The sequence below is a fragment of the Pseudopipra pipra genome, chromosome 3 (assembly GCF_036250125.1).
Source record: "Pseudopipra pipra isolate bDixPip1 chromosome 3, bDixPip1.hap1, whole genome shotgun sequence".
NCBI lineage: Eukaryota > Metazoa > Chordata > Aves > Passeriformes > Pipridae > Pseudopipra > Pseudopipra pipra.
In genome coordinates, this window is record NC_087551.1 from 29,030,708 (window position 1) to 29,057,243 (window position 26,536).

Sequence of the window (26,536 nt, forward strand, 5' to 3'; positions counted from 1 at the left end):
TCTCTCCCTCTTTCACTGTTTTTTATGATCCATGCTGTTTGGTTTTCCAGTTGACATTTCCAAAATGAGGTTTTTAAGCCCCAGCCTGTCTCCCCCCTTCTCTCTGTTTTTCCTTTGCCTGGTTTATGGGCCCGAGAGAAGTGTTTCCAATCACGATAATATCTTCATGTTTTGTTGACAAAAGGTCAAGCTAGAAATAAGCCAAACTGGTTTTAGGAAAAATATTTGCTTATTTAGTAAGGGGATGTGTGTAGGAGATCAAATTTATGAGGGTGAAATTGAATCTGGTTATTTGAAGGATTCTGAAATAAAAGCTTCCCACCCACTTACAAGGGGAAGAAGAAGACCTATAAATTGCTTTAGGCTGAAGGGAATGTAGAAATAAACTAAGTTTCTGTGCAAAAGGTAATAGGATCCAAATGAAGAACTAAAACCAGAGCTTAAGAGACAATAGCCCATTCAGTCCCTTATGCACAGAGCTCATTTCACACTATCATTCCTTACAGAAGAAAGGTCATCATTTTTCCCGGTGTCTGATCTTCCAGTTCCATGACAACCATCCTTATCCATTGGTCAAACACTTGCTCAGACTCACAAAAGAGAGGTTCAGCAGCTTAGCTGGTTACGGGAATCTGTTCTGTAGCATGATTTCTCTAATTTGACTTTAAATTATGGTTCTAAATCGGGTCTTGTATACCCTTTCATGAGAATGGCCCATACCAGGAACACTACTCAGTTCAGAAGGAAATTTGCATGGATAACACTGCTGAACACGTGTATGGAGGGTTCTGTCCAAAAGGTCTTCTCTCTTTTCACTGAAAAGACTAGCCAACAGTGCAACAGGTTAAGTCATCCTTTTCCGTGTGGAATATGAAGAGGGAGTATACCACATACATGCATATGTGCATGTTCATATATTTTAAGTGTATATGTGTATTTGCATGCATATGTATATACACATATATGAATTAGAATAATTCAGGCTGGAAAACACCTCTGGAGGTGATCATGTTTAACCCAAAAGCCAGCCCAGCCTGGGTCAGATTGTTCAGGCCCTTGTCCAGTTAAGTGCTGAGCCCCTCCAGTTGTGAAGAATTTTTCCTAATACCTAATTGGAATTTTCTTTCCTGCACCTTATGACTGTTGCCTTTGTCCTGTTTGCCTTGCCACTGCGCACCTCTGAGGACAGTCTGACATATACACGTATGACTGTACATCTGCAAACACACATATATGTGCATAAAAACAAACACACATACACACACACACACACACACACATAGTCTCTTATGGTCCTTCCTCTGTGCATCCAAGAGATAACAAGCAAGTGGAGCCTTGGTCTGGCCCAGTGCAGCTATTTCTATTTCTAGTAAACTCCAAGTGGCTGTGGGGAGGATCTGGCATTTTCTTCCTTCTCCTGCTGTTGCACAGCTTTAATTCTTTTGTATTATTTAGACACATACCCCTGTCATGGCTTGAGACATGACATTTCTTTCCTCTTTAAACATGATTATTACAAAATACAAATTGGATCAAGAACTATAGTTAAAAAACCCTCTTTAATAAAGTCCCATTGACACTGGATGCTTGTTAAAAAACACAACAGAACCATAAACAAGGCTTTGCAGCTATTAGAGACAAAGACGAGTCATTATTAAAAGAGTTTTACTGATTTGGGTTAACCCTACAGCCTTCATGACACATTGCAGCAATTCCCAGATAAAGAAGATACAGGATACAACAATGAAATCCAATTTCTGTAGATTTTATATAATTTTTAAACAAGATAACAATATTGCTTTTAGATACTCAATATTGTTTGTAGATTCACTTAAGAGTTGGACTTGATGATCCCTTGTGGGTCCCTTCCAACTCAGAATATTCTGTGAAGTCATATTCTGCATCCTTCTCTGCATTGAACCACCACAGATCAGCTCTACAGGACTGGAGACGAGTTACCATAAAATGCTGCTGGACACAGGACTTACTTGGGCATAGCTGCATATGTCTTGGGTTTAGAGCCATAAGAAGAATGAAGCCAAGCTATCTCCCAGCACAGAGGCAAAAATGATGAAGCTGATTGATTGTAAAACAATCCTCTTGCTAGGGAAGCTGCTCCAGATTTCATAGTTGTTCTGTCCCCAAACACACCATAGCCGGTGTGACCTAACCTGTGAAAGGATGATTAGAGAGAAATGCATGGGCAGTGTTCACAGGCATGGAATCTATTTCTGATAGAGTAAAATAGACATTAATCTATCTGTACCTGTGGACCACAGCCAGTTTTCTCTCTAATGGATGTTAGAGGTTTTTTCATTCACACTTTTCTCATCTTATAAGATGAAAGCAATCACACAGTCAGAGCTGTAACCTCTAACCATTAAGTCGTACTCTGAGAACAGCACATCTTCACATTTGTCCTTGGGGAACAACAAGGTCCTGTTCTTAGAGGATTTTAGTTACCCTGGTTCCACATCCAACCAGGGTAATTTTTTTTGTGAAATAAAATTGTATCTCCTGCCTGTTTGCTCTCAGTAGCCCATCCGAGTATGTAGAAAGCTTTTCGGTAGTCATTTCAAACATAACTTAAAACCTGCCACTTCCCACACAAGAGAGATCCCATCACCCTGCCCTCTCTCCCTCTCACCCCAAACACCAATCCCATCTCCAGGGGCAGGAGATGCTCGGTGGCACCTTTCAATCCTGGCTAACAGAGCTCTTCACAATAACCCTACATGTACAGCCACTGTCTTTCAGAGAGAACAAGGTTTTACTCAGTGAGTACAGCTTCATTTCTGTGAAATTAGCCACATTTTACTGCTGGGCAGCAAGAGGTAAATGCTATAGGAAAGTCAGTGGGTCAGGGTGCAATCTCAGAAGTTGATTCTGCTTGGGCTGGAGCCTAAACTCTTTAATACTTGTCTGTGCGTTTTGAGCAGCAGAGGAGAATGTGCAAAGCATCAGTACTTCTCAACATATCTCTTTGTCTTACTGCTTCACAAGAGCAGATGACAGTTCTCGGGCAAATCTGCTAATTTGGAGAGAGAAAACGGTTTCGTCTGTCTTGTGGCGAGACACCTGAGAAGCTAAGGGAGCTGTTTCAGGAGAAAGCACAGAGAAGGTCTGTGTACTTACAGCTGTGCTTTCAACACTGGAAAATAAATCATCTTTCCACCACAGACCCCATTATAGTTACCCTCACATGTAAGAGCAATTAGGATGTTACTGCCTTGCTGTCACGGAACAGCCTGAATTGCTGTTTCTTGAAGAGGTGTAATGGGAGTGGGGTGATTATTTGTGGTTGGGGAATAATGATATGAATGAGTAAGTTACGAGATTTCAGATCGATATTCCTCTGGCTTTTTGCAAAGAAATGTCATCCCACCCCATCATGAGCTGATGACTCTGCCATTTCCCATCCGAAATTTATAAGAGCAAATCTCAGACCTTCTCTGAATCCTTTCTGATTAGATAGAACAAGAAGGGAGAGGTTTGACACCGGCTGCCCAGTGTTGTGCCACTTGATACTGCCAGCTCACAACCCAGCAGCCTGTTCAGCTCTGCTTGAATGACACACCTGACTCCTGCCCAGGACAGCTGTCACTTTGGGAGCTGACCCTTTCAGCTGACTCCTGACAGAGGTAAGGGCACAGCCTACAGACTCAGACTGTGGATGGAACTAGCCTGGGTTAGCCAAAAATATTGCCCAGTTTGTTCTGCACTGGATGGGCCCCCTCAAAGAGAAAGATGAGACGGATCCCAAGGAAAAGGAGCAGCTAGGGACAGGTACCTGACCCAAAAAATATATTTGATTTAGGTTCCACTGGGACTGGAAGCTCCACTCAAAACTTTGAGATACAAATTCAGATTCAGTTTCTGCTTGGGGGGTGGAAAAAATCATGGTTCAGGCTGCTTTCTGGTTAAGTTCAACTCCCAGCAGAACCACTTGAGCAACTGAGGAGCAGGACAAAAGTATGAAAGGGATGTTTTACCATATGGATAAGTGGAGTTGTCTCAAAGATGAAGATGAATAAAGGAAGAGGCTCAGCACAACGATGTTCTGCCCCATGGGAAACAATGAAACTTGAACTGGATTCAATGTACAGGACAAGCAGAACAGAGGAACAGCAGCAGCAGCAAAACAGATCCAACCAACTGGGAGAAAAGATAGAAGATTAAATTAAATCAGGAAAAACTATTGCCAAGGGCTGGCTTCCAAAGGTGTCTACTAATCCCTGGCTTCTGCATGAGAAGAAAATAATCGCTTGCCAAACAAAAGAAAGTGTAAGGAACGACTGGATAAATCTTTCCCCTTTGGAGCAAACTCTGCTCTGTATTACACAGGACAGCACTTAAAAACTTCTTTATGTATGAAGATTTTTGCAGTTCACATGAACATCAATTTTTATCGGAGTCCATTTGTTGCATTTAAACTGAAGTACTGCACACACTGCCTACTGAGCATATGGTGAAAGGTTTCAGCAAGTGTGTCTTTATATACATGACATCAACATCTCCATGCAAAAAGAGAAGCTCTTTTCCTTGAGTCTGGGGGAACTGATGAACCTTCTAATGCGAATCCAAGCACTCTCATCGCTTGGGCCAGCACAGATGAGTTTTAATCTGCTGTTTCATGAGCCTAATCTCCATTAAACTTCCCTTGAGCAATCACCTGCAGGTGAATTGATATCATATGTTATTCTTAGCCCAAATATCTCATTTCTAAGTATTACAAGAAACTGGGTTTGAAACAGGTACTCAGTATAAACAGGCGAGCCACTTGAAATGCCCAAAGACTGCAGTTTCAGCAGGCTGCATCCAGCAAAAGAATAAACTTGAGTTTCAAGTCGTTTAACAGGTCAAAGCAGAGGAACAAAGTAATATATTCATGGTTAAAAGTGTGCATACACCTGCATATACATCCACGCAGCTGCACAATCAACAAAACACTCCCCTACAATTTAAAACCATAATTAAGCAAATCAAGCTAATATATAGATCTTTCCTTTAACTTAAAGAACATTTTTCACATCTTACCTCACATTCACTTTGAAAATGAAACTAAGAGCTCCTAAGACAGCATTTCAGTTTCAGAATGTAAAAAAATAAACTTAGAAATGCCCCCTCCCATCATGTCTACAGCTATGCTGAGTGTTGGATGTACAATTCTGTGCCCCAGAACAGCAGAATGTGATGCTTTACAGGTATGAAAATATGTATTCCTTATGCATAGAAGGCAAAGCAAAATATCTTGCAGCCAGCTGCCCAAATATTAGGTGCTCAAGGGCCTTAGGGCATTGATGCCTCATAAATTTAAGAGTATTTATTAGGTGACTACAGAACTGGAAGTTTTGTAGCACTGGAAAGTAAGTATGATAATGAGGTAAACACATGTTCCAAAGAAAATATGAACTAATCGTGCACTCTGTGCAGGAAACTGCAGCTTTAAACAATAATTTTGTGAATGCTGGAGCAAGGCCTGTGAGCTGCTGCAGGATGGGCTGCTCATTAACATATCTCTGTATCCCCTAGCTTTTTAGCACCGTAAACCCAGTTTGACAAGCAGGTAACCAAATAGGTGTTCTGCTCCTTTGAATGCTTCGAAGGACCTTATGAATGCTCCTTTCCACTCCAAAAAGTGGAGTGTTACGTGTAGCTTCACTTTTCCTTAGGTAAGTAAGAGGAAGCATCCTTCAGGGAACCATAACCACTGGTACAGCCGGGATTCCCTCCTTGGGTTGGAGGAGACCTCAGATGTGGTGAGGACTGTGCATCGTGAGCTCCATCTGGAGGTTGTTTGCTCTAATCTGTGGTTTTGGAAGAAATGGAGAGAAAATACAGCAGTGCTGGGTCAGTCACCAAGACCCAGAGTCATCTGGAAAAAAATGACCTTGCAAACGAGAAGAGCTGGCTGATGTGCAGGTGTCACGCAGAGAATGGTTGGGTGGTGGGATGAGCTCCATTTGCCCATGGTAAGGGGGATCTTGCAGCTATGCCTGAGATGCAGCTTTGCTGTTTCCTTATCCATTGGTCCATGCAGCAGTCATTCCAGCATGCAAACAAGATTTTCCTATTAGACTGTTTATGGTGGAAGTGTTTATGGCCCTCCCAAGTCCCCGGGGTGTGTATTTGAAAGTCTGTCTTTACCCTCGCCCTCAAATGTAAAGGGAGTGGTGGAAGAGACATCAGCCCAATCTGTAGTTTCCACAAAGCGCACACAGTAGTGGAAATGGTAATTCCAGAGGTTCAGGACTAGGTAGCATGCAGAAAGGTAGAGGTTTGGTAATTTGGATGAGGTATATTGCTGCATGAAGCTCACAAAACACTTGTAGAGCAAATTTCTGATGAATTATACCAGGTATCCAGTCCCAGTGGTTTTGCTCAACTCTGTCCCAAAGATGTCTGCATGCACAACTTCAACTGCAGTCTTCTAAGGTTCACTTAAATACCATGAAGTCAGAAGAAAGCTTCATGCTTGTTCAAAGTCAGAGAGAGCTGAGACATGTGATCAGACTTTCTGCCCAACTACAGTAAAAGCCACTGGGAGTGGGGTACACAGGGCCCTGCAGCCTATCTCCATTCTAATGTTACAGACAAAAATCAGTGCTGTATGGGTAAGCTAAAACCCACCTGTGATTGTTATTTTTGTTTTGCCAGAGGTCTCGCAGTGCTTGCAGCAGTGAAGGGTTGGACTGATGTGGAAGTGTTGAGCAGAGCAAGAGAACTCCATGAAAAAACAGTGTTCTGTCCATAGGAAGGTTGTGCTGAGAGGGGTCTCTTTGTTCAAGGACCTGCTGCATGTTAATATTCTTGTTGTCCTCCTATCTGAATGTGAAAAAATGCTGGGGGATTCTTAAGCCAAGGAACAGTCCTAGTGAATGTTGTAGTGTTAAGGAGGTCAGGAAAAGTATTTGGGGCGAGAAATGTTTGTGAGATTTGCCATACACCCTATAATCACACCCATAGCTGTAAATATTATTGCCAACTCTTGCTTGCTGTGTGACTGTGCACTTAATACCGCCGTGAGAAGTAGGTGCCCCAGCTGCAGACTGCTGCACAGGGCTGGGGAACCTGGACTGTTTGGCTCTGATTTTATGTGGAAAAGTGCAAGATCTATGTGGAAAAGCATCTCAAACACAGAGGCTGGAGTGCAGTCTGTAAGGCCCATAATGTAAGCCAGCAGCAGCTCTGTCACCAAAGGCCCAGGTGCAGGACAGGGCACTCCTCTAGAGATGGGACACATGCAGGAAACTGGGCACAAAGGCCAAATTACATTTTATCCATGGAGTTGGTGCCAGATGCCCTGTGGGATGAAGAAGAAGTGGAAAAGAAAACCGAAGAATGGGAGCTTAAGGGGACATGTGGATTTTAGTCAGCTGCTTAATGACACAATGTTTCAGGGCTACACTTCTCTAATGTCAGAGGTTACCATGGCTGCTCAGTTGTCAGCCAGCTTCTGAAAGAAAAAAACATTTAATTAATCACCCAGGGTGCTAAATTTATGTACAACCAGAGTTTTCATTTTCATAGACTCTTATATTTTTTACCCATGAAACTAAGGAGTCTTCCCCAAGTGCTGGGTATCAAGGGCTGCAAAAGGTATTTCTTTCATTTTTTTTAACACTGCTGAAAATCAAAGTTATATCTGCCCTCTTTCTCAAGAGGATTATGACAGGGTGCACAGCGTGGTGCTTAAGGAAAAAAAAGCAATTCTTGACACGTACACAGACCATCAGGAGGTCTTTAACTTGCAATAAAAACTGAGTTACTATTGACAGCAAGATATAAAAAGGCCTGCAGATCATACAGAGAGAAGATTATGGTGATGGCCTGTCACACAGTGGATGAGAAATAAAGTGGTGAAAAGGTGAAGGTTTATTTCTGTGTAATATGTTGACCTCAACTTCCATGTCCAAAAACTGGTTTATAGCTAGTATTGGAGGAAAATGATATGTTTGATCAATGACATATATACATGGCCAAAACTGATAATACTCAAACCTATCACGTGTTACACAGATGTTGGGTATCAAGTGTGAACCTGCTTCTGGGATGGCACGGTGATCATCGATGGGAGGACAACAACTTTCAAATATAATGGGTGTTTTTTCCATGGTTTTAGTGAATGCTACCATGAAAATGACTGGAACCATCCAGTGAGGACCACCTTTGGGTGTTCATGTTACACAGTGAAACAAAAGATGGACTGCCTAAAGAGAGCAGGTTTTGCCATCATGTCCATATGGGAGCACAGGGGAACTGCTGTGAAAAGAAACAGACGGGGAGCTCACAGTCTTAGCCAGGACCAAACTGCCCAGTCTCTGATCCCCAGAGATGTGCTTTTTGGCAGCAGGTCAATACCATTTGTCTGTACTACAAAACAGCCCCTGATGAAAAGATACACTGACCACCTACTTTAGGATAGTAAAAATAAAGCTTATTTTTACTAGTAAAAATAAAGCTTACTTAACCTCATAAGCTCTTTTTCTCAGTGCTTCTCAGGAGTCTAAGAGGCAAAATATTGTTTTCCCTGTCTGAAACCTGCCAGGCCTGCTGCTGATGAACAGAAGTACCTTGCAGTTGCCTGGTGTACCCTAGAACTAGAGAAGGCTCTGGGGAAGGGTTACAGCTGTGAAACCTATGAGATCTGGCATTATGAATAGAGAGGCAACAGCCTTTCCTTGCATTACATAAAGACACGCCTCTGCCAGGAGCAGGACACTTTGGACTGCCCAGCCTGGAGTGCAGATGCAGACAGAAACTCGCTAAATATGGTGAAGATTACAGGCAGAAAGAAGATGCTGTTTTGCAGCTTGAGCCTATTAAGTAAAACTCTACAAAATGCCAAGCTGCCAAACTGTTTAGCATCATCTGTGGGGTAAAAGTGGAGTGGGCTCCACGGCTCCAACACTACCATTGTGAGAATATGGTTATCCCTTGACCCCAGCTTCTGACACACTCTCCTGTGATTTATCCATATGGATGCAGCCACTGTCTGGCGGAATCACACCAAAGGATGCAACCCAGGACTGCAAGACTACCATTTCTACAGCTTTCCTTGCCCCAGTACAGTTGTGCCTAGAGCTATACAAACCCTCAGAAACCCTGCATGACCTTGCCTTTACCACAACACAGGCTCTGGGACAACTGTGAGTCATCCAGGGGATCCCTCCTGTCAGGGACTATTTAGATGAGCTGATGAGTGATGGCCATGTAACCAACTTGGGGGTTTCTGGTCCCAAGCGGTCCTTAAAAGTTCAAGGCTGGACTCCAAGTGCAACAATCAGAAAAGATTCATCTTTCTATGAGAGCCCAGAGGGGCTGGGCGGGGACAAGCAGGTCCTGCCAGCCCCCTGGAGGACTCTGTAGCCTTGAGGCACATTCCAGCTTGCTCACAACCCCTGCCCTCTTTAGCTCTCCCCAACCACTGCAGAGGACTTGGTCTGCAGCCTCTGAAAGTCAGGGGACATGTACTTGCCCTTTGATTTTGTTTAATTACTTCCTTTCACACTGACTTGAGGAGGTAACCCCTTGCTGAAGTGCAAGGGGACTGCCTGCAGTTGATGGATCCTGGGGTATGGGGCAAATATTACATCCTTCCAATAAACATTTGCAGCACTGTCACCTCTCTATAATGATGCCTGTTTGCTCTTTGAACCTGACTTTATTTGAAGTTCTAACAACTTTTGATGGCAAAGAATTTCGCAGCCTAATCACATAAATATTCACAACTATTTTAGTGATAAATTAAGAGCAGGCATGCCTTAAACTGCATTAAGGTGGAACTTTGTTCATGTTGTGACACAAGAACAAGCTTCATTATAAGCTCTTCCAGGATATCCTTCCATTGTTTCATCTGTTAACCCCTGATTCAAGATAAGCAGTGCCAGCCTCTTCAGTTTTCCAGCATTTCTGCACCTTTGTAACATTGTACACTCAACATTTCCTATCCACTCCATACTAAGTATTCCAGCAACTGCATGAGGGAGAAGTGAAAACAATAGGAAAGGAAAGTAAAAGAACCCTCAAGTTTTAGGTTGTGTTTACCATGACAGTATTTTCAAACAGCAACCGCAGAAGCAAATCAGTAGTGTTTCTTATTTTAATTGCATAAAACCAACATGAATAAATTTTATCAAGCCTGTAAGTACACTAAGGTGTATTCTTTTAATATTTTTTGTATACTTTTATTTACAAAAGAAAAAATGATCCTACAGTTTCAAACCAAATAAAAAATACAAGGCTAAAAAGTGGAAAAAGAAGTAGAACAATGTGTGGGCTTTTTCTTTAAGAAAGTATCTGAAAGACAAACAAAGGACACACGGGGAGAGCTGAGCCAGAGCAGCTGCTGATGTCCTTGAATTTGAAACTGCATCTGAAAAACCAACTCTCTTATCCCTCACTTCACATGTAGTGAAAGAATCCAAAGTAGTCTTTCAAACCTCAGACGTCCTCTGGCGCACTTGAAGCTTAATAGCCGTATTTTTCATTGAGATGAGTCTTGCCATCACCGCTTTGACCTAATGGACAAAGAGGAAGAGGTGCATTATTCCTTTTCCCCTCTTACCTAAGAGAAATGTGTATCCAAGTACGAAATAGCCTCTAGGTAGCACCAGCCATGCAAGCACAAAGAGGTAAAAAAGTCAGACTGCATTTTGCAATTCAATGTGCCTTTTGATTTATACTTGTAATTCATTTTAACCTTACTAATAGTGTTAAGATTACATCATGTATCCCTGTTTTTGTGGCTGGTTTGTTGGGGTTTTTTGGTGTCCTCAATATGGCATCTTACAAGGTAAGTTCTACTACTAGTAGGCAGAGCGGGAAAACGGAGCTCCCTCTTACGGACACAGTTTGCTTGGCTATCCCAGACAGACCTCCAAGTTACTGAATCCAGTATTTTGTTCCAGTGGATTCGTACGCCAGAGACATGCAGTCTTTTCATTGAAGGGTCATTCACCAGATTATAGCTTTCTTCAGTGAAATTTATTCTCATTTTTCTTATTCCCTCTGGAGCCTGCCTATATTATAAGCCTGCAACAGCCTTACAAAAATTATAGTAATGAATCTACCAAGTGAAGACTCAGCTTTGAACTTACTACAAAAATCTCAAAGCATGAAAATGAATTTTTTATTTTTGAGAGACTGAAAATTCATTACACTGTTTAAGAATAACCTCATTAAGCTAAAAACACCCTGGAACCAAAGTAAAAAAAAATCATTCAACTTTAACATATGTTGGATGCATGCATCCATTATTCAGTGCCTTCACCAGAACATTACCAAGACTTCTCTCCAAAAACCTGACCCAATGATTGCATTCCAACTATTTTTGCAATAACCTGCAAAGAAGACTTTTGGATTTCACTGACTTTTATGAAAACTGAGAATACTAACATTGCTGGAGCATTTATCCCTAGTGAAGGCTTGAGTATGTCTTTCAACTAGATTATCATACCACCATGTGTGAATGGAGTTAGCACTCTCAGGTGTTACAAAACTGAAAAACAAACTTTAGGTGTATCTGTCCATTGAGATGAAGCTACTACAGATATGGTCTGTATTTCACTGCAATTCCTGCATGGTCACAGAACAAACATGGAGCACAACATGCCAGAAAACATCAGGTTCTGAGTAAAGTATTCCTGAACGAACTTTTTCTCGAAGACTTAACAAGGACGCCCTGACTATGTACTAGGTAGATTCCTGAGTTATAAGACTAAAATTGGTAAGGAAATGGTTGATACCTGCAGGAGGAATCCATATGCAGTAGTCTGGGTCATCATCTGGGTACTGTGAGGAAAAAAAAGGTTGTTGAACCTGCAAAAAGGGAAAAGATTTTTAGGGTGCTGCGCCCCTCCACCAATGTGTCACAGCCACTAAATCCTCACTAATTCAGAGACAAATACTGAAAGGTAAGGGTTATTTCCACAAGAGTTAGGGATAAAAACAATAACAGAGAAGAAAGATCAAACCCTCAAATAAATCCAGTTTATTCCCAGTAGAGTCACAGACTAATAGAAATACTGGTTAGAGAGGACCTCTGGAGGTCATCCAGCCCAATTTCCTCCTCAAAAGAAGAACCTGTTCACTTCTGGACAGTTTATCTTGTCATCTTCATGTTTGGCAGTGCTGTTTGACACAGGATTTCTTTATGCAGGGGAAGGCTTTAGAGCAGGATTTTCAAGATGTGCTTTCCTGATTTCAATGCACAATCCCACTGAAAACTTTGGGCTTACGGTGACTTTCAAACTGGAGTATGTAAAAGTTCATTTGTTACAAAAGGACAACTTAAGTTTTCAGAAAGAATACTCATTTTTTTTTTCAGGTCTCATTGGTATCCTGAAATGTTTAAAGCAAACCAAAACAGGTCACTTATAATGCAATTGTTGACACAGCAATGTCTCTTTGTCCCTAGATTTTTAAGTTTTGCAACATCAGCATCATTTTCTCAACAACTTCTGTTTTCAACAACTGAAAGTAGCTATATAAAAAAAGTCATGCAAGTGTAGAATGCAAGACTTAAGAGCTCAAAATATATCCAAGTTACTCAGCAATGATTTGCATTACTTCATATTATCAGGACACAGTCTTAAGTCATGCAGTTGAAGTTTTCATTCCCTCAAAAACTTTCCTTCCCCAAAGTAACCTCTAAAACAGTTATTTTGGAAGACTAATGTTTTCCAAAACATTAGTCTGCAGGGTTGAACAGTTTTTAAATATGGCTTGTGAAAATCACTTGAAAATTGTTTTTCCAGTTTTACATGATTCAAAGTTATTAAAATATTAAAAGAAAAAAAGAAAAAGCTGACTTCTGGTTGATATTTTCCATGCAAGATCTGAGCCCAAAGGCAACGACAGCATGTGGAAAAAGTGATTTGTGATGGGAGAAAGAATACATCTAAGCCATCTGGCACCTAGAGAATGCTCAGTGTTAGAGTGAACTCTCTGCTGATGAGAAATGCTGACTTGACTGTCTCAGCGTGAAAAACTGCCTTGTCCTCCCATATTCTTAAAAAGTGGTATAACTTGGCCTTTAACAGTATAAATACACTCCTGATTTCTTTAGCATCTTTAGCAAGGCCAGCAACAAAGGACAATTCTAAAGACTGTGCCTACCCAAGCCCTGGGTCCTCCAACCAGGACTAACAAAGCAGCAGCTAGCACACACAGTCTGCTGGGAGTCAAGTTTATTTCAGTAAGTGCTGCAGGGCTAAAATTAGATGGTCACCACAAAGAAATTGTCATAATGGTCAGAACTCATGGCCCACCAAGTACAGTCATCTCCTCTGATTGCAGCCAGAAGAACAGGGTTCACTCTAAAGGAAGAACTTCACAATAAGAATTAGGCTGAGAGCATGCTGCCAGAGAACATCCTTCCCTGCTCTAGGAACACTTGCCTGAATTCCAGAATATGCAAAGCTCAAATACTTTACATTTTAATACAGATTTTATGCATAGGAGAAACATTGGCTGGTACATCCACCCAAATTTAGTGATAACTTGGTTGCAACAAACAATAATCTCTTAGACTCATCTCTTTCCCACATCTTACAGAGAAGAATGAGGTTTGATATAGACTAGTTACAACTTTAGTACAGCATGTTGAGTCAGCCAACACATGTTTCCCAGACTACTCTCCAAGGGAAATTTTGTAATGACATTCCAAAGCACCTATGTTCCACAACACTCATGAATACAGGAGAAGCAGCACTTAGTAACCGCCAAGTGAAAAGGTGAAAAAAATAAATTTGTGATTAAACAGGGAGCCTCTAGCATGCCTGAAATGCTGTGCTTTACCTTTTCATTGGAGACTCCAAAGTCTGTGTCGAATGGCAGTGTATAGTTCTACATTTGGGTCTTATTCAACAGAAAAGCACTACTATAACTGAGTTATACTCCATCAATTTGTTACTATTTTGGTAAAAAAAAAAGTCTACTACATTATTTCGTGAAAGTCTTAACCTGCAGGAGTCATGGTGTGGTAACTGACCTTCCTTGAGCTATTGGTTTTCTTAACTTTCTCAGATGTCTCTTCAGGTTCCTTATTTACTGCCTTGGATACTGGGAAGAAAGCAGATTTGTTTTATGACACATCACAAATGATCAGTTCTACTAGAAATAAGTTTACAGGAAGTTCACATAAACATTAATACATCCATAAGGAAATCCAAGACAGCTCACTGCAACACAGTTCATACTTGAGAATAATACTGCTGAACATCTTAGTGTTTTTCAAACATTTAAATTATGTTAAACACTCTGTTGGTCAGCTACCTGAATGCAGTTTAATAAGGTCCTCTTTAGTGTGACTCTTTAGTTAATGGCAGATGTTTATTTTCTGAAAGACACTTACTATCTGTAATCACTGCAGTGATAATTTAGAAAGGAAGGAGCAGAAAATGTGCGGGACCAATGTGCTTTTTTAAAAAAAAACCCCTCACCTAAACATTAGAGTAACATGGGTGATAAGAATTCCTTGGTTTTCTACCACTTAGTCCGTGAAATATTGAGACTTATGTTTTAAGTCTGCGGGTGAGATGATGAGGACAGGACAACATTCTTAGGAGTCTAGAGTTATGAAAAAATAGTAAAGTCATACAGATCTCCTCCATGTTCAGTACACCTAATAGTCTTCATTTTGAAGATCTGACTTTTTGGATGTACATGCAAAAGGGTCATCTAGGTCATTAACAGATTATAACCCAATGTTATGTAATATTTGATGCTTTATAAAAGAAAGTTCTGTCCTTCTGTAGCATTAAGAGCTACTGCAAAAGAATAAGAGAAGCATTATCTTATTCTTCTAAATTAAAACAGTTTTTATTCTCAGGCTATTTTTTTAAACAAAGGATCTCAAAGCAGTTATTGACTATGAAAAGCAAGGAGCACTGAAATACAGTGGAAGTGACCTGTCTCCACCATTCAGTTATCACTTCCCAAGCAAAACACAATCCTTTATTTCAAGTCTGGATTCTTAGGGCTCTGCATTAGGCTTAGTTTCCTTTGACCCACATAAGACAGTAAGCCCTTCAGTCAGTTTCTAAACCCACATGCTCCTATACAAGAGTCTAAATTATACTGCTCACCTTGAGATTTCTCTTGTGAAGGTCCCATCTGAGATTCATTCCTCAGTACCTCTGGCTCGGGCTGAAAATCAACCCCTGTAAAAGAAAAAAGAAAGAGACAGGTGGGCACTCTGCAGCAACTCATGAGCAGAGCACTAACATCCCCGAGACAAAGTACAACAGGGAACTCTGAGCTACACTTGTCTTGGGGAGAACTCTTCTCTCAAAAGGCCTCCAAATTATTTCATCCACCAAGTCCATTGCAATACATTAAAGAAAAACCTGTGACCAGTTAAAACACTTCTCAAGAGCAACCTGTCCAGCATTAAGCCCAAAAGTTAGAATTTGCTTTCTGTTATCAAACATATTGTTTATTGAGAAACATCATTACTGAGCTGTCAGAAGCATCAAGCTGATATCATCATGGCTAGGCTTCGTGAACGAAGATTTGGGAAATCAAGCTGATATAGAAAAGGAGGAATATACAAAGATACAGGAATACATCTCTCCATTACCACTTTTAAAATTATTTTTCCTCCTTACAAATGGATCTGAAGCTTTGCACAGACACTTTTTTTTTATTGAGTCACTTCCACTGCCAACAACACATTGTAGTAGTTTCCATATGGACAATCAATCTAGTGGAAATGGAGCTTATCAAAATAGGACCTTTTTTGCATCCAGGAGATTTATTCTATTTCACCAAAATGCAAGAAAGCCAAGTTTCATGCCAACTGCCAAGCAGAGTTTCAACTGGAATCATGTGAAACTTAGCTGCTGCCACACAGACTCTGGACTCATAGCAAAAAAAATTATGCAAAAGAAATGGACTGGAGAACTGGTGATTCAAACATTAGGAGAAAAAATCAGCAGTAACAGACTCAACTTCATTACTGGAAAAAATCAAAAACAATGGTTTACCATCCTGAGGGGATTCTAGATTCTTGTCATTGCAAGGAGAACTATCAGGAGCATTAGTTTCTTTTCCTGTTTCTTCCTCTGTTGTCGTTTTCATTTCCAGCTTTGATGCTCTGCTGTTTACTGCATCTCCTTCTTGCTGCTCTTCCATTTCTTCCTCTTCCTCCTCCTCCTCCTCTTCTTCTGGTCCATCATCTTTCATTTTTAACAAGCTTTCAGGGATGTCTGGACGCTTAACAGGCAACTTCTGCAAGACAAAGAATAGAGGTAGATGTCACTCATTACAGGAGAAAGCACACATACTATTGTCAGAGACAGCTGGTAAGGAAACACTCTCAGGATGAAAAATAGGTTTAAAGGGAAAGTTATTAGTAGAGATGGAATATGAAAAAATATGTCCAGTCCATAAACAAGGAGTGCAGTCTTTTCATAAGAGGGACACTGGAAACTGAATCAGTCCTGGATATGATCTTGACTATAAGATCAAGCAAAACAAAAGGAAGTAAAGGACCAGCTGCTGAGATATAGCAGTGGTTCAGCCTGATGTCCCCAGACTGCCTCTACTTGATCCACTGCCTTTTGTCCACAGTTGTGTGACTGCAGGGCAAGGGCAAAGAATGGCAACTGCTGGCAGCAAACAATATCCAACAGCCACTGCTTGCCACCCATGGACCTTTCCCTGCTACAGGTTGCACCTCCAAGCTGTTTCCATGGATGTGAGAAGACGTGGTTGCCTCCTACAGTCGCCACAGCCTGAGAAGGTATCTGAGAAACAGCCACTGACTCGCAGCACTTGAGTCCAACTTACCCCTAGGCTTCCAGTTTTCAGTTTGAATTTGCTCCCCCCTTTCATCGCACCGAAGAGAGGCAGGTTCATCTTTTTAGGTTTGTTCTCTGTGTTCAGACTGTAACTCCCACCCCTAATAAAAATTAGATACAAAGAAAAACAGTTTACAAAGTATCAAACAAGTCTTCTATATACAAATGCAAAAAAAAAATAAATCTGCAAATTAGAAGTGGATATATAAAAATCCTTTTATTTCTCTCCCACTTGCAGCATCCAAGGAGGAAGCTGCAGGAGATGACTCCTCCATCCCACATTCATGTTGTAAAATTCAGATACTTGTCCTAACAGGAAGCAAAAAATAAACAAACAAAGAAAAAAAAAATCTGTATCACACAGACTCCCTCAAGTTCAACTGCATACATATTCACATATGTATATAATATATATGCATATATAAAATCATATTTGGAGGCCAAGCCTCAATTTAAGTGAATTAATTAAGTAATTAAATCTCTAATCAAGCTGCCACTAGTAAATGATGAACCCAGCAGACACCCTCTTGAATTGCAGCAGTGCTGCTGGGCAGTAGTTGAACAGCCACTACATTTGACTTCCAGACACATTTCAGAGAGTGAAAGTGGGTTTCATGTTGTACATAGTATCTAAAATTCTTCAGTTTCCTTTGGATGCAGGTTGGAAAAAAATTAAAGAAGCTGACACTACGCTTCCAATCCCTTTCCCACCTCATCCTGCCAGCTTGGGCTCATCTTATTCCAGTTTTGTGCATCTGTCTGAACCATAGATGCTGCAATAGCATGAAGGCACAGCGACTCTTTAAAGAGATGAGCCAGGTAGTTTGGAAGGCTGTCCTGCTTTCGTGCTTGGAAAGCTGTCCATTTACTGGGCTTGCAAAATTGCCCATGGATAACAACGAGGAAAAATACTTGGTTTATATTTTAGCTGACTTACTGGGGCTTCAGCTCAGGTAGTTCTGCAGGCTTCACGAGCTTTATTAACCCTTTCAGTCTCTGTTGCTCTTTCTTCAGTTCAAATGACCGCAAGTGAAGTTTTTTTCGTGCCACACTGTCTAAGGTGCATCCTGATTTTATTTCAGTCATGAATTCATCCAAGGAATCTTGAGCTGCTGGCTGGGACTGGACTATGCAAGATAAAGGGAAGATACATATTGTTATGGTGGGGAGATGAGAGCTGCACTCATGTGGTTCAGCCTTTAGAGAATAAGGCACATACAAACAACTATCCTTTCTGCACAGTTTCTGTTGAAACATTGGTGATTGTTAGCCCTGGAAACATGAAAGCATTTCTCCTAACAAAAGCCTGAAAGTAAACTTTAATCCACTTACATAACAAAACCTCTCCTAAAACGGAATGATTCCCTGTGAGTAAGTGTCTCTGTTCTAGACTGTTCATCTCCCTCCAAGATCTGCTCTCCCTCAAAAAGTGGCTTAGGGTTCTTTTTGTAGTCACAGACTAAAATAATCCCAGCTACAAGGAAACCTACACCACTGAATGGTGAATACCATTTTGGTTTTCCTGGAATATTAAAGCAGTAACATTTGGAAAACTCAAAATGAATCAACACATGATGCTGCCTCCTATCCCTGAAAGAGCGCATACAAAACCAAATTCATACATCTACCAAAATGTAGATGTAGATTTCATACATCACAAAATCTACCTTTGTTTTGATTGGATTTTCTAAAAAGAAAACACTGCTCTGTACTTGAAAAGGAGTAATGTCAGTCTTCCTAGTCCACCTAATTTCAAATATTAACAATTCTATGCATATTTGACTAATTAAAACTCAGGAGATAAAACTAAATCTCTAAATGACTAAGAAAGATAAATACAGACTTCTAGCACATAGATTTCAAACAAAAAACTCACAAAAACTCCTTTCCTGGGCTTGAACACTGAGTTTTTATATGGTGTTCAAAAATAAGTTGGAAGTAAACAGAGAAAAATGTTTTTGCCAGAATCTTAACAAGTCTTTTGACAGATAGTTTTCTATCTTTTAATATTATATGAAAAGTGGCAAATCCAGTATGTCTTTGCTGCCTTACAAGTGTTTCTCTATATATGCACAAGCATAATTATGTGATCAGTAAGTTATTTTCAGTTCAGCTTGAGCTAATTAAGTAGCACTTGAAATTTTAAATGCATACAAATAAAATAGTCTAAGTTATTCTAAACAGCACATATTTGAGCAGTTTTACATGACTAAGATATTTAGAAGAAAGTCTAATACCACTCATGCTTACAAATGGACTCAATTGAAAAGGATACTTCTGATCTAAAAGAAAACAGAGTTTACCATTTGAAAATATATGAAAGCTGTAACAGTAACTGTTCAAAATTATACAGAATTAAGAGGCTCTAAAAGATAAGAAAGGGTTGTAGCATTCGCCTCCACACAAGCATAAATGATGACAAAATGTCATAAAAGACATTCTGATAGAAATACTGAAAAAGAATTACTTCTTTTTCCTCTTAACTATTTATTTGAACCAAGACAAAATGCAACAATGGAAAAGTACTGCTAACAATCAGTCTGAAACTTCTACCAGGCAGGAGCTGAGCAGAATGATTGATTTAAACATCAAATTTAAACATCAAATTACAAAAATACGATTTAGTGACTAGTCACGTAATTCAGAACAATTAAAGCTCCACAGTTAAAGCCACAGCTTGCTGCTTTAGCTGCAGAACAGTGTAAGTGCTTCAGTCAGTGAGTGATCCTCAGGGGCCAGATCACCCCCTCTTGCAAATCGGATTCTCTGCCTGATTCCACTAACAGTACAGGCTCACAGTTAGCATTTGCTATCTGTTGCAGCAGTTTTCTACACTATTGAAGTAAAATTTAACATTACTAGGAGGTGAATCAATCATGTCTATTATACTACATATCCCAGTGAAAAAAAGCTATAGGGCTATTTACTGCACCATCAACTTATCGATTATTTTCTTCTGAACAGGCAACCAAAGATGAGACTGAAGAGCTCTATGTACTTGATCTGCATTAGGGTGCATCAGTGAATGAGAGATACCAAGTCAGTCTGCCAGTAATTAGTTCCAAAGAACCCCAGGAAACAATTTTTGAACTTATACTGAGATTTTTTTTAGACTTTATTTCTCCAAGTGCTTGGTAAAAGGTGTTGCAATTTAACAGATGAAATTCCAATCCAATACTGAATTATATTGTACTGCAATACAAAGACTTCGATTTTTTTCAAGGCCCTAAACTAGCTGTGCAACAGCCTGCAACTTACAAAAACATGATAACATAAATCAGCATTATATGGTGTTAGTAGAAGCATAGAAATGAACTGACTCTTCCTTCCCCCAGCCTCTACTACGATATGATTTAACAGTTGAGAGAACTGTTTCTCAGCAGTTGTTGAAAAACAGTATCAGCAGAAACAAAGGCATCAGAACATATGAAAGCTTGGAATTACACGTCTCAGACAATTATAAGCATCAGTGCCTCTTGTCAGTCAATCTTAACTACTTATCAAAACAGTCATGCTGAAAACAGTTCCTTCAAATACACTCAACATGAGTTAGAATTCTTGGTGGAATGGTACTGCTTTTTGAACAGGGATCCGGTATAATCTATCACCAACAAAAACATTGATACAAATGAGTTTTGGTTTGGAGCTGAATTACCAAAAAGAAACATGGCCATGTAACGCACAAAACACAGCCCAGCTGTCACACTGCTGTTACGCTCCTTGGAGAGAAACTCTTCTGACTAATACTGCAACCTTTATTAATGCCAACTCTGTTAAAAAGGTTTTTTATGAAGAACCAGCCTAAACACATTTCCTTTCTGCCTTCCTTTTACTCCAAAAGACATCATCAGTAACAGAAAGCAAAATGCAGTTATTTGTGTAGTATGCTTTTAAATGTAACTCACTAACAGACAGAATCACTAGCCCGGAAAGGCTGTGCCTTTGTACACAAAGGCATAATCCTAGAACCTGAATTAGATGGCAAATTCACTGAACATATGGGTTAAGTGTCAACTGCTTTGACTCTACATTTCTCTTTTCCCACCTTTCCTTTTTAAGGTGCATCTACAATGAGAGAAGTGAAATAAAAGATATTACCCTTTCTGTCAGTTTTTTCTTCTTCCCTTATAAATGCTTTTGAAGGGAGTGGAAAAGACACTGTTCCTTACTTTGGAAATTGGGTCAGTTCCACTAATACTGGCAGATAAACAGTGATAATACTCACCCTCTTAAAATCCAGGAGCTTGTACACTTGCCACCCTACTTTAACATAGATGCTGCTTGCTTTGGAAGAAGCTGCTTTCATTAGCAAGTGACCATACACACAGAATACATAAACCATTGGATGAAGAGCATAAGTATTCTCTCCAGCCAACTCAGTGAGCTGCAAAACTTCCAATCCCTTTGTAAGAAGTGGACACTAACAAAAGAAAGCACTGAAGTGAGAAATCTGTAAGATAATTTTAATCTCTTTTCTTTATGGAGAACACTACAATCAAATAAACTTCATACCTTACCTTTCCCTGAAGCCTTCAGCTTCTCTGTTATCTCAGAAAGCTCATTTTCAGCTTCCTTTAGCTTTGTGACCTATGAGAGAACAACACACTTAGAAGACTTTTCTATCGTCTTAAAATACTCTTTTAAGAGTTACTCAAATATCCTACCAAATTACTTTGATTTTTCTGCTTCTGATCTTTTACCAGAACTTCCTGGGTTGAAAAAACTATACTCTAGATTGCTCTTAAAATTTATCCTTCCTTTGACATATTGTTTAAACAATTTTCTTTCTGAAACACGAAAGTATGTATAATTCTGCAGCAGTGTTATACCACCACTGTGACACTCCAACCCACCCTACCCCCCCCCCCCCCTATTGTCTGTGTAGGATTTTTAGTTGTTATATGCCTGTCAATCCAAGATGCTTGTTCTTCGAGGCAGAATAAGGTTCTTCTCTGGGATGTGTCCTGCAAAACTTGAAAGCTTGCAATTATTTTCTGATGATTTAGAACCATTTCAAAAGTATCCTGTTCTGGCATTTCATTCACCCACTGCCATGATCCACTAAGGTTCCTTCTTAGTCATAATACAGGCATGGAAGAGTAACCCTGACACATCATAACAATTCTTCTTACCAAGGAGTCATAAGTCTCTGGTTTTTCTTCTATTTTACCAGCTTTCCTCATTCTGTTCAGTCGTTTCTTTTCCACAGCACCAGTTCGATCGAGGAAGGTGTCATCATCACTGTCATAAAAATCCTCATCCTCCCAGTTCTTTGATTTCCTTTTTCGGGATACTGGGAAAGGTAAGGGAGAAGGCAAGAAACAAAATTATATGCCTACTAGTCAGCAATAAACCAAATTCAAGACACCAATCTCAAATCCCTAATTTAGGGCTTTTAGAATGATCACAGCCTTTGACTAGTTATTTACCTGCTTCTTGCCTCAGTACTCCCCGAGCATCAAGTAGCCTGCAAGCTTCCAGTGCGCACTGTATCATTGCCTCCTTCTTTTTTCCTGAGTGGAGAACCTCTGCCACCAGCTGCTTCCCTGCTGCATCATCCACAGGCAACCTATTCAGTTTGAAGGATCAGAGCACAGCTCAGATACAAACAGCTTTTCAGGGATGCTACTCAGATATTTTACTTATCATGCTGGCATTGTTCTTCCCATTTCATTCTAATCTTTTTCTGTAGATTAAATATTTTCACTTTTATTTTCATACAGAACCAATCAAAACATAAGCATGGATTTCTTAAAGCATGCAATTAAATTTGTATTTCACTAATAATTCTTCCTATATTTATTCCATTGGAAATACAAGAAGTTAAAAGGCTAAGTGTCAATCCCTGGATCATTTTAAACACCAATATCTTGCATCCATGCAACACCAGTAACAAGCATTTTCCATGCTGAAGCAAAGGATTTTTAAGCAGCACGCTCATTGCAGTGTTGCACCTATCCACTCGAGACTTATCTTGTTGACTTAATTTCCACCTCACCTTCTCCTGTCTTATAAAAGAATGACATTAGTGGCCTCTAGAAGGAACCCATCAAGAACTGCCTTATACCATAAAAGAACTGAAATTGGGCACACAGTAGAATTAACGTTGGGTTTTTTTTCCCCCTCTGTCCCATTAGGAATTGAAAGAGATTGTTTCTCTTGTATTTCCATTTCACATATTTCTCAAAACAAGGGGAGCTGAAAGAACCTAGACTCTTGCTTTCCCGATTTTCATCTCTAAGGAAAACTAAATGCTGTCAGAATAGAAAGGAAAGGAAACACTGAATGAGGCACTGATCCTTGAACTTCTGCCTCAGTATCAGGGGTTAGGTCTAATTATAGCTTGCATGTGACATGAGAAGTAATTCTTTCAGCTTTTGTTCATGAAATCAACAATTTCCATATACAAAAGTGAATGAAGACATACATACTTGATCCTGCACAGCCAGCTATTGTGCCCACGATCATCATATTCATATTCTAACTCTTCTCCTAGAAAGGAAAAGAAAGTTGATATAGCAACCAAAATTGAAATAAGCAAGAATAAACTACAGCAGAGAAGAATGTCATGTTTAAACAAAAGGGATAAAATGCCCTTGTTACATATCAAAGGACTGATTTTGCCTTACTTTTTTTTTTTTAAAGCCATGGGATCTTCAGTTGGCATTATGCTAATTTTTTTTTCCGCCCAAAATCAAGGCTTTTTCATATCTAAAAAATCTCTAGTGGTCTGTTTAGGAACATGTAGTTCAAATTAAAAACAATCTTGTCTCTGTATGTATTAAAGTAAATACACTGAAGTAATGACAGTTTACAATCTGAATTCACAGATATCAGATTGATTTTTCATTTTAGCAAAAAAGTGAGTAGTTTTTACATTTCACTAGCAACCATGGAAACTTTAGACTACTTAATTATTGCCTGGTTTTTTTATACTTTCCAACTCTATCTCACAATTTTAGCTATCTCCAAATTGAACAATTTCAAATTTGATGGGTTTCAATTTTTCAGCACAGCTTCAAAGCATGGGTAGGATCTGAGGGTCACTCCAGAGGAATACAAGGTTCTCAGTGCAACTCCCTTCTTAGGAATTAATACCTAAGTCTCAGATATACAATGGTGAGCCAAGTCTTGATTAAAAAACTCCAAACCAAATCACTACAAACCTCTACCAAAACTTGACCAAAAAAAACCCCATCACCCAAAATTGCCCCGTTAGCAGAAAAGTTGAGCTCCCAGACCACACCTTAAATCCCACCCCCTCAAAATAAGCACAAAAGTAAAATTTTATTAAATTGAAAAAAAAATCCCATTTAATAAAATAAAAAAAAAGGTACCTTCTCTATCAAAAAAGCCCTGTAAGGCCTTCCTAGGATCTTTCATATAGAAAGCATCTTGAACATCCTGAAAATCAACAGCAATAGGGTTTTCTTCAACCTCATCCTCCTCAGCATCCTCACCTAGAAGACATACAAAGTGCAAAAACAAAAAAAAGGTGAAACATTAGAAAGAGAGCACTAGTATATTTCAACTTTCATTAGTTTGAAAAAAGTAGCAGCTACATCATCCTAAAAATACTTCCCTTAACTTTAATATTATTTCTGTACCCAATCTAAAAAAAACCCTCCCACTTCTTTTTTTTGCTATTAGTTATTACAACATGAGATATAGTTTTGCAGATGAGTGTCCCTGCAGTTTTGGTACTTGCAAAGGTTTATGTGCTTATACATTTCCATTCAAAAAAACCCAACTCACTTTGTTCCAAAAAGCTGATTAATCTAGCAATCTATTTAGCTTTAAGATGTGGACTTTCTGTTTAAAGGTAAAGACAGCTATACCACATAGAAGTCTCAAGCAACTAAATTCCACCTCTCAGGCAAAAGTGTGGACATCATCATAGGAGTATTAACTAAACTTTCAGTTTCATGGCCTTTTACAGGCATAGGTAAATTACCTTCTCCTGCTTAAAAGGAGGTCTTGCATACTTCTCACTAGATATAAGCTTGTCTTGTCACATACCCTTCTTTTTTAAAAGGAAAAGGATTAATTTGTACTCAAGAGCTTTGACTGGATTGTAACTCCTGGCAGCCAGCTGGAAATTCACAGAAAACTGGCTTAAAGACCTTCTAATGCATATCAATCAATTTATACATCATCGCTTACCCATTCCCCACGAGCAGCTCATATCACTGTTCTGACTCCTTTCACTTTTCTCCTCTTTTTCATCTTCCTCATCAGAGTCCTCTCCCAACATTGTCTTTTCTAGTTTTGCTTGCTGCTGCTTACGCAATGCCTTCAATTCAGTCACAGTTAGTTCTGACTCAGACTCCTGGTCTTCTTTGGGTCCCTATATCACAAATAGTAACTTAGCAGGTGTTTTTTAAAAGAAAAAAACTGAAGTATTTTCAACACACATGCAGATTACACACTATAACAGAAACAAATTATCACAGTGTTCTTCAGAAAGTGGAATTATTAGACCATGTTATGACATACGTTCCAAAATATATTAGTTTTGATAATGTTTTCAAAGGGGAAAGGGGGAAACAAGCATTATTGTGTACTTGTCGGATATCAAATTACATTGTCAATGCCAACCAAATGTTGTCAGATGTCAAATATGACTCTTTTAAAGGCTAAAGGCAAAAATTCCTGTCAGTGCTACATGGCTGAATTTAACGAATGAACACCTTCTGAAGTGCATGTAGAGCAAGTGAAATGCTGTCAAAGTTCCTACTAATAAAAGCCCCCCTTGTTCACAAAGACGTGTTAGCTCTTTACTAGGGCATCATACTGTCAGAAAGACACTCCTAATACATCTCGTTGTTGGAGAGAAATGCCTTTTGCGCTCACTGCACATCAGCGGAAGCCGCCCAGCCTGGTCTCACGGCGAGCCCTCAGGGGCGCTGCCCCGTGCCCGGTGCCCCAAGGCGGCAGAAGATACCCACAGCTGGCTACTCTTCTCCCAGTAAAACCACTAGGGCAGCACTAGGCTGTTCCCAAACCTCCTCACACCTCAGGAGCGGCTTTTACACCGATAGGCCCGAGAAGCCGCGTAAATTCCTGAGACTGATCCAGCCGAGGCTTCACCACCCCCGACACACCGCTCCGGGACCGCCCCAGCCGGAGCCCCGACGCACCTGTAGGAGGAAGAGGCGGGAGCTGCCGCCGAAGCGCAGCCCGTGGCCCACCCGCACCCGGCAGTAGGTGCGGGGCGGTACCCGCGCCTTGTTGAGGAAGGTGCCGTGGGTGCTGCCCAGGTCGTACACGTAGAACCCGGCGGCGTCGGGGTCGGCGCCGGCACCGCGGTACTGCAGCACGGCGTGGTGCCGCGACACCGAGGGGTGCTCCAGGGAGAGCGCGCAGCCGGGCAGCCGCCCCACCAGGAACCAGCTGCCGTCCTCCAGCCTCACCGAGCCCAGCGCCACGCCGCCCTTCAGCACCTCTAGCCCGTACCCGGAGCCGGCCGGCGGACGGCTGCCCCACGCCGGCTCCTCGTAGCGCGGCGCGGGCGGCGCGGCGGCGGGGCGGGGAGGCCCCGGCGGGCTGGGCCCAGGGTCGGTGGGCCCGGGGGCGGCGGGCAGCGGGCGGCTCGGGCGCTTGAAGGCGGTGGGCTCGGTGGGCTCGATGGGCTCCGCGGGCTCCGCCGCCGCCTCCGTCGCCGCGGCCTCCGCCATGTTCCCGGGTCCGCACCCGAATGGAGTCCTCCGGGGACGAGCTCCGCGGCGCTG

At 40.7% G+C, this 26,536-nt stretch overlaps 1 protein-coding gene across 2 annotated transcripts; it reads right to left on the bottom strand.

Moving 5' to 3' along the window:
- Positions 1 to 10,148: 10,148 nt before the first annotated feature.
- Positions 10,149 to 26,517, bottom strand: SLC4A1AP (solute carrier family 4 member 1 adaptor protein). Of its 2 annotated transcripts, XM_064648447.1 has the most exons (14): positions 25,946 to 26,515; positions 24,969 to 25,152; positions 24,143 to 24,265; positions 23,237 to 23,297; positions 22,235 to 22,374; positions 21,938 to 22,098; positions 21,323 to 21,392; positions 17,743 to 17,932; positions 16,795 to 16,906; positions 15,990 to 16,233; positions 15,090 to 15,164; positions 13,994 to 14,064; positions 11,748 to 11,820; positions 10,149 to 10,520 (listed from the first exon to the last, which is right to left on the bottom strand). In XM_064648447.1, exons 1-14 carry the CDS (start codon positions 26,480 to 26,482, stop codon positions 10,471 to 10,473), a joined length of 2,091 nt encoding a protein of 696 aa, XP_064504517.1. In that variant the 5' UTR covers positions 26,483 to 26,515; the 3' UTR covers positions 10,149 to 10,470. The 2 variants fall into 2 exon arrangements, with proteins under 2 accessions (XP_064504517.1, XP_064504518.1); XM_064648448.1 differs by lacking the exon at positions 13,994 to 14,064 and having other exon boundaries at positions 10,294 to 10,520; positions 25,946 to 26,517.
- Between the last annotated feature and the right edge of the window lie 19 nt (positions 26,518 to 26,536).

Bases quoted from the DNA above. Each gene is read 5' to 3' on its own strand.
- SLC4A1AP (XM_064648447.1), bottom strand. From the start codon at position 26,482: ATGGCGGAGGCCGCGGCGACGGAGGCGGCGGCGGAGCCCGCGGAGCCC. The intron at 23,298-24,142 runs GTACCTTTTTTT...TTTCCTTTCTAG, and splicing joins GGGCTTTTTTGATAGAGAAG to GAGAAGAGTTAGAATATGAA. The intron at 17,933-21,322 runs GTAAGGTATGAA...TATCTTGCATAG, and splicing joins GCTGAAGGCTTCAGGGAAAG to TCCAGTCCCAGCCAGCAGCT.